At 37.6% G+C, this 8292-nt stretch overlaps 1 protein-coding gene across 1 annotated transcript; it reads left to right on the top strand.

The window, feature by feature from the left end:
* The first annotated feature begins 540 nt into the window (after positions 1 to 540).
* nfs1 (NFS1 cysteine desulfurase) lies at positions 541 to 7631 on the top strand. The gene is made up of 13 exons (XM_015030148.1): positions 541 to 882; positions 1687 to 1763; positions 2225 to 2341; positions 2910 to 2993; positions 3307 to 3459; positions 4287 to 4380; positions 4495 to 4629; positions 4816 to 4973; positions 5046 to 5151; positions 5361 to 5442; positions 5532 to 5615; positions 5945 to 6034; positions 6140 to 7631. The coding sequence occupies exons 1-13, from the start codon at positions 777 to 779 to the stop codon at positions 6201 to 6203; spliced, it is 1350 nt and encodes a 449-aa protein (XP_014885634.1). The 5' UTR covers positions 541 to 776; the 3' UTR covers positions 6204 to 7631.
* The last annotated feature ends 661 nt before the right edge of the window (positions 7632 to 8292 follow it).

Here is an 8292-nt window from a genome sequence, read left to right as displayed (position 1 = left end):
AAAAAAACGGGTCCCGCCCCAAGGGGACACTAAATTGTTGTAAAATGGTTTTTTACTTTAAAAAAAAAAAAAAAAAAAAAAACAACTAGCAGGGTGAAAAAAAATATTTAGCTATCCTACAACACAGCTCCAGAAATGTTCATAATAATAATCAGCAAACTCCTTACTACTACTAAGCAGTAGTAAGGAATTTGCAGTATCACTTGAAATGTGAAATCCTGTTGTGTAAGCAGTTTAGAGCAAAAGAGAACCATACACCACCCAAGACACAAGACTCAAGAAGAAGAGCAGCTTTTTGTGCAAATGTTTAAAGACCATTGTACGTTGACATGTTCACATATTTTTGACGTAAATAAAACCTTATCTTATCCTCTACATCTACTTTCTTAATGGACCTTAGTTGTGTAATTTATTGCACAATCAAAGTTATGTAATACTCGAAATGTCATTGAGTTACCTAAAAAGAAAATTGTATTGTAGTTGTTTTGTCACGTCTTTTGTTTTGAAAGTCCTCTCCGGAAGCTAATGTTGATGTGTTATTTTGACGTTGACCCATTCTACTGGAACCTGCGCGTAAGACAGTGACAGGCGGACAAAAACAGAACTTTACTCGTGTTCAACATTTTTTAAAGACTTTTTTCTTTAGCTTTCTCTCACAGGAACATTGCTTTCTGATCAAGCTCGCATCATTATATTTTCGGTGTTCAAGCTGTTGTCAGCGTGTTGGTTTGGACGGAGGTCGACGGAGCTTTAGCTAAAATCAGTCTACCGACCCGATGCTTTCCCCGGGCAGGACCATCTCCTCCCGGCTGCTGAGGCCGGCCTCGTGGCTTCCTTTTCGTCTGTGTCCTGAGCGGACAGCCGTTAACTCCATGCAAAAAGGTAACAACAACCTGGACCAGTCTAACCTACTTATTTAAATTAAAGCAGCTAGCATTAAGCTAATCCCAAAGTGACGCAGTTTATTAGGGGGTACAGGAAACTTTATAATGCCTGTGATCTAATTAAATATCATTGTACTGGGTCAGAAAAATACATCGCTATTTGACTTCATTACTGTATATAAATGAGTCTGAAAGGCCAACTTATAAAAAGAATTGTGTTTATGGGCGTTAGTGTTCACAACACTAATGCTTTTAAATAGTTATGTGATGTATTTTATATTGTACTTCCACACACGATTGGTTTAACAACCAGAGTATATTTTATACTGTACATATTGACGAAGTCAATCTAATAATAATTATTATTATCTTTTGTATAAAACGCAATTAGAGCATTAGTTGGTTTGGTGACTCAAAATTTTCCCAATTGAAAGAAATGTATGTTAACTTTTATACTGCTAACTTGTAGTTTTTATGTGTTCTCTGATTTTATAAATATGGTTGATGAATAAATCAATGACATAGGATCCCAGGCTAAGCACTCCAGCTGATTCTTCCATCAGCCAAACTACCATTGTTGTTTTCAGAGTAGCTTTATACTTTGAAATATCTGACAATTACCTGATTTTGGGTCAATCATTTAATCAGCTTGGATAAATGAGAAAATATGACAAATAGTTATACTGCATTCAGTAAGAACCTTTTGTGCTTAAATGATCTTGAACTTGTATAATGTCCTGATTGTTTTGGACATTTTTGTAGTGAGTTTAAAATGTTGTGTGAATTGTGTTTTTCACTGTAGAGCTGATCAAGAAACATGAACTGGAGAAAGATGAGCTGCGGCCCCTCTACATGGACTTCCAGGCTACTACTCCTATGGTAACTGTTTCCTGTCAATTATTCAACAAGTCGTGATTAATTGTTTTGTCTTGTATTTGTATTTATAATTTAGTTCTGTATTTTGAAGTTCAATAGTCATGACTTCTGTCCATGTGGCAACACCTTCAAAGTGCTAATGAGCAAAGAAGCTCTTTAAAAAAAAGAAAATAAAATCAGCTTCTCCAGCTAAAATATCTCATTGTAGGTTGGGTAAGGTTTTCTTTGTGTGACCTTAACGTCCTCAGCTTCTTCTTTGTAGTTGATTTATCTGTTCATGTGGAAATCCTGTGCATCTTTACTAGCAACAAATTCACTGTTTTATCATTTGAAAGAGATTTATGCTTCTATTTAAACCTTTGACTAAGATCATTTCTGAAGCAGGCTCAGCACACCATGCAGCTTCCTAAACTAATGGATTATGTGTGTGTTTAACAAGTTATTTGTCTTTTTGGTACATTTAGGATCCTCGAGTGCTGGATGCCATGTTGCCATACCAGGTGAATTACTATGGAAACCCTCACTCCAGGACTCATGCCTATGGTTGGGAGAGCGAGACTGCCATGGAGACTGCCAGGAAGGTATAAAGACTCTCACTTAGTTTAGTGGTGATCAGGTGTACTCAGTGGTGGGATCTTTAATGAATTGCACCCTGGGAAAAACTCCTTTTGAACTCCCCAGTTCTGCCCCACATATAGTCACACAGCCTGCTAAAGCTGTTCTGCAAAGAACTACATTGTAATTATGCAACCAATCAAAAACAATTAAGAAGTAAGTAAAAAAAAATATATATATCTTTTCAAAATTGGGTAAAAATTTCTAAATCAAATACTAACTTCTGCAACAGAAAAGTCATTTGGGGTACAACTTTGTACTTTTCTGACTATTCTTGTGGCCCTCTCAAAATCTGCCACTGGATGGGCTGCAGGTCTGCTTGACATCTCTAAATGGTTTACTTTTAGAAAACCCTTTCTGCAAAATGCAGATTTTCACTCTGTTGCTTTAGTATTATGTTATCATATGAATAAATTAGAATACATTTATGCAATCACTGGGAAAGCTGAGGAAACTCAGGACCAATGTTGTGGAAAGTGGCACATAATTGTTGAAAATAGCTGCTGACTTTGTGTTTTTTTTTTCCATGAGCAGCAGGTGGCCGATCTTATTGGAGCCGATCCCAGAGAAATCATCTTCACCAGTGGAGCCACAGAGTCCAACAACATGGCTATCAAGGTCCCGTCTTTTTACTTTATTATATTTACACACATAGACAACCTGAACCCACTTCTGACATCTAGTTTTGTTTTAAAGTAAGAAAAAATTTGATAATAAAAATAATTGCTGCACATCATATTAGTATGTACTCTATCGGTTTCTCCTATGGCTGCAAAATGCTTGAATAGTGAGGAAATAATTGATTAATAAGTCAAACTTAAACATGATGAGATAAAATTAAAGCACACCAAAACAAAGGAAAAAAAAAAAATCATAAAAATGTAGACATGGAACCTCACTGGGTGTTGATCTTTTGTATTCCTCCCTGCAGGGCGTGGCCAGGTTCTACCAGGCCAAGAAACGGCATGTGATCACAACACAGACTGAACATAAATGTGTTCTGGACTCGTGTCGGATCCTGGAGGCCGAAGGATTTGAGGTCACCTATCTGCCTGTCCAGACTAACGGACTTCTGGACCTGCAGGTACACTACAACAGTGTTCACACTGACAATGTCTGCAGTGGCTCTCAAATGTGCATACCCATGTTAAATGTCAGGGTTTAGTGTTGGTAAAATATGAGTCTTTGAGAAGACTGTTTAAAATTTTTTGACATATTCTATGAAATATATCCTGTGCAATTGAACTGAAAGGAAAACATAGTCCAAAATAGATAAAAGGAAAAGACTAAAACTTCCAAGGTTTACTCTGAAGAAGAGTTAGCCACTAGGAATTTCCAACTGGTTTTCTACAAATGACAACACATACAAGTGACAATACATACTCAGGGCAGGGAGGAAGTAGGAAACAACTTTGTGTTTGAAGCTATCCAGATTAAACCTGTGTGTTTTGTTTTTCTTCCAGTTTTGGTCAAATAAAAATAATGACATCTCGAGAGAAAAATGAGCAAAACTTGAGAACTAAATGTGATCATTTTCCTCAAAAGCTGAAGACAGTAAATGTTCTCAGACTTTGATAGATCTGGAGAATCTTTAGAAGTCAAGAGGTAAGACGCTGTCAGACTTCTCCAATAAAGACTGAGCACTAAAAATCAATCGGAAGCAATTTCAAAGGTGTACAAACTTATACAACTGGGTAAATTCACCTTTTTTTTTAGTTTTCTAACAGATCTGTTTGTTTTAGTTGACTTTTATATCAAATTCATGTCACAGTATAAGTGGAAAAAGTGTTTAAATTATTTCTCATAGTGTGATGTTTTTGCATCAGGAGAATTTCCCTTCGTAACAGGGCTTTCGTGGAATTTTGATAGTGGTTGTAGATCCAACGATAAAACCTGTGTGTGTGATTGCAGTTACTGGAGTCCTCCATCCGTCCGGAAACCTCACTGGTGTCCGTGATGACCGTCAACAATGAAATTGGAGTCAAGCAGCCCATCGAGGAAATCGGTAGATGTGGCAGCATATAATAAGCGCTTGTTACCACAAAGTAAATCAGCCAACTGTCGTTGCTTGGCTAATGTTATTGGTCTGATCAAGGTTTACTCCTCATCCTGTTTTCAGGTCACATTTGCCGATCCAAGGGAGTCTTCTTGCACACTGATGCTGCTCAGGCTGTTGGAAAGATTCCTATCAGCGTCTCTGACTGGAAGGTCGATCTGATGTCCATTAGTGGTCACAAGATCTACGGACCCAAAGGTTAGTATAATTAGCGATAGTTGGTTAAGATAATAATGTAAACAGCCTACTTCCATTTCATACCTGTAACAAACCCATTTGTACCCATATATTTAAATCACTGCATATCTGCTTGCTTCTCTTGTTCATTATGGGTTTTGATGAATTATGAGAGAATAAATTGGTGACGTGTGCGTTTGTTTGCAGGCGTGGGCGCTTTGTATGTGCGACGCCGACCTCGAGTTCGTTTGGAGCCGCTGCAGAGTGGGGGCGGCCAGGAGAGAGGTCTTCGCTCTGGGACGGTACCCACTCCGCTGGCCGTCGGGCTGGGAGCCGCCTGCAGCATATCTCAGAAGGAGATGGAGGTAAAATCAGGAGAAAAAAAAGTGACCAGTGACCAGACCTGATGATTACCTAATATTTGTTTTTGCGTTTAGTATGATCATCAAAGAGTGTCCATGCTGGCTAACCGTCTGGTCCAGAAGATCATGTCTGAGATTCCTGACGTTGTCATGAACGGAGACCCAGAACAGCGCTACCCTGGTCATTTTTTTTGCTATCCTCGCTCTTCCCTTCTTTCATTCTTGTTATCTAGTTAGTCTTTTTTTTTCTAAACTTAAAACCAACTTTAACGTTTTGCTCTTACATTCAAACCTAAAAGCCTCCGTTCAGTAAGTTTGAAGGAGGAGCATAAAAGACAGTTTTGAACTTAGAGCTTGTTCACTAAAAAACCTGAATGTGTGTGTTTACAGGATGCATTAATCTTTCATTTGCCTATGTGGAAGGAGAAAGTCTGTTGATGGCGCTGAAGGATGTTGCTTTGTCATCTGGAAGGTCAGATTGTCACCTTTAACAAATATGAGTTTAAAACTGTATCATGTTGTTACTTTTTTTTAAAGAGAAGAGTGTTTGTGTGATTGCAGTGCATGTACATCAGCTTCTCTGGAGCCGTCGTACGTTCTCAGAGCCATTGGAGCAGATGAAGACCTGGCTCACTCTTCCATCAGGTACAGATACTAGACGAAGGAGACCTCTGTTTATTTGGTTATGGGACCTCTATATTTTAATTTCATTTGGGTTATTTATCCTGTGTCAAATCACCAAAACATTATTAAGAGTCCTGATAAAACCATTCCCGTTCAGATCCTGGTGTATAGAATCAATTAGTATAGTCCAGTAATATAAACAGACCCAGACTTAGATGCCGATATGATAAGATCGGATTGGAATGAATTAGTTCTGTATATTTAGAGATAAATTGCACTGGTTAATCTTGTGAGAAGCGTTGAAATGAAACTGTATGTGCATAAGATCAAAGGGAATCCCTTTGCTGCAGGTTTGGTATTGGCAGGTTCACCACAGAACAAGAAGTCGATTACACAGCAGAGAAATGCATCCAGCACGTCCGCAGACTCAGAGAGATGAGGTGACCAACTCTTACTTTTCATCTGATCAAGTCTTATTGTTGACTATAACATATTTTTAAATAATTCTGCCTTCCTTAACCTTCCTCCGTCTCCTCTCTTTTCAGTCCTCTCTGGGAGATGGTTCAGGAAGGCATTGACCTGAAGAGCATCAAGTGGACGCAGCACTAGACCCCACCAACTGCTTGCCGATAACGATTACGGTTCCTAAGAAATTCTTGGGATGGTCCAGCTATTTTTTTTCCTCTGAGCAAACACGCACAAACTTCCTGTCCGACTTGAAGTCTGTTTGTAACTGTAGCTCTTTGTTTTTGTACAAGTTCCTCAAGTTGGTCTCTTAGGAGAGATGAAGCAACAACACTGCTGTCTCTGATAGTTGTATTCTACAAGGAGGCGTCCACAAAATCTGCAACTTCATATGATCTCAGATGCAGCTTGAAAGCTGAGTCAGCTGAATCCTGCGAATCATGACAAGGGATAGAACAGTAGAGTACAATGGACAGAATATATAGTTTGTTCCATTTTTGTGTAAGATGCAAGGAGAGGAAACATCTATTACATCATTTAAAATAAATAGAAGCAAAAGGAAAAACTGGCGTGTTATGCCAGCTGTTCTTATTTATATTAATGTACTACAGTGAACATGCATCTACTACCGTTTTATATACAATATATAGATGCAGTCATGCTGCTTCAGTTTGTATCAGTTTGAATTACATGGATTTACGATCGTCCTGATGTCAAAGCCTGGTTAAAAGCTTTTTAGGGTAAAACTCAGCTTACAAATCCAACTTTGGTCTTGTTAAAATGTGAAATGTTATAAAAAAGGAATAGTGTTGGTGTAATATTAAGAAACAAAACAAAAAAAACATCTGCCTTCAACTATGAGCAGTTTCACTGACCCTGTGGATAAAACACGTGCCCACCGCATGACGCTGCCTCCTGTCGAGGTGATGCGTTAACAAGGCTGCCCTTGATCAAATCGAAAAGTGATGATATTTTGGATGATGAAAAGAAATGGGTTTTTGTAAATGTTGATTTCAATTTGTTACATATGAAAGCAGGAATTTGTATGGGAGTGTTTGCATTCTTTAACTGATTTTTTTTGTTTTTGATAAAGTAAGTGTTACATGAAAATGGCATATGGATAGGAAACAGTCCACTCCCTGGACAAAAAACATACAGCGTGAATCTAAACACAAGTGTCAGTTTGTCTCATCTCTTTTTTTATGATCCATCTGAAGGATTATTCAGTTTTCCCATCAAATAAGCAGGTTGAACCTTCATCATTGGTTGTCATTGAAATTATCCACTTCAGTAGTTAGTGTGGAACATTCTTAAGACTAATTCTTAATAAATCAACAATTGTGATGAAATAACTTCCAAACAGAAATTTGATAAACATCCATATGAGATGATTAAAGAAATCCAGAAAATTGTTTTCCAAATCCACACTAGGAAAGCAAATGTAAACGTCTCTTTAAGAGATGTATTTTATTCCTAGGCTCCTCCAGCTGTTGTATTTCATTACGCCACAGTTTCTGCTGTTACACAGTGCTCATTAGTACCCAATAAAATCAATGCTTTATGCAATCAAGACTTTTACCAATTTGTGTTTTCTTTTATTTACACAGGTCGTGTCACTCTCTCATATTTAACTCTGCTAAAGAGTTAAATATGAGGGATCATGCAGTTTATGGTTAAAAGATTCAAAAGAAAAATAATTTCAGCTTGCAAAGAAGATGAAAAAATGATTTTCTCACCATTGAAAACAAACTTAAAAGGAAAAGCATCCATTGTCTGTATTCACACTCTCCTATCTTTACTGATTTTCTTTATCTGAAATAATTTAGTATTTCACTTTCTAACACCATGCTGAGATACATGTTCACATTCCATATCGTGCTGCAATATATCCACAAATTTTAGGGTATTTTTTTCAGGTTTTTATGTGTGTGATGAGACCAACAAAAGGTAAAGGCAAAATTCAAGGACAATTTTTTTAATAACTGCAAATCTTTTTCACTGTGTCTCTACCTGCTTTTCACATCTAGAGAATGAAATGTTTATCCATTCTTCTTTGTAAAACAGCTCAAGTTCAGTGAGCTTGGGTGGAGATTATTTGTGAAAAAAAAAATCAATATTTACATCTAGATGTATTCTCTGTTGGTTTGGGTGTAGGCTTTGACCAGGCCATTCTAACTCTCAATCATTCCACTGTATTTCTGGCTCCTGTTGGGAGCTGAACCTTTGCCTCAGT

This window comes from Poecilia latipinna, unplaced genomic scaffold (assembly GCF_001443285.1).
Source record: "Poecilia latipinna isolate Pla-1442-1.1 unplaced genomic scaffold, P_latipinna-1.0 Scaffold174, whole genome shotgun sequence".
Lineage (NCBI taxonomy): Eukaryota > Metazoa > Chordata > Actinopteri > Cyprinodontiformes > Poeciliidae > Poecilia > Poecilia latipinna.
Note: the sequence above shows the minus strand (reverse complement) of the source record. Positions and strands in the feature narration are given on the sequence as shown.

Coding starts and splice junctions, on each gene's coding strand:
- nfs1 (XM_015030148.1), top strand. CDS start 777: ATGCTTTCCCCGGGCAGGACCATCTCCTCCCGGCTGCTGAGGCCGGCC. Junction 1,764..2,224: donor TCCAGGCTACTACTCCTATG/GTAACTGTTTCC, acceptor TGGTACATTTAG/GATCCTCGAGTGCTGGATGC. Junction 5,443..5,531: donor GTTGCTTTGTCATCTGGAAG/GTCAGATTGTCA, acceptor GTGTGATTGCAG/TGCATGTACATCAGCTTCTC.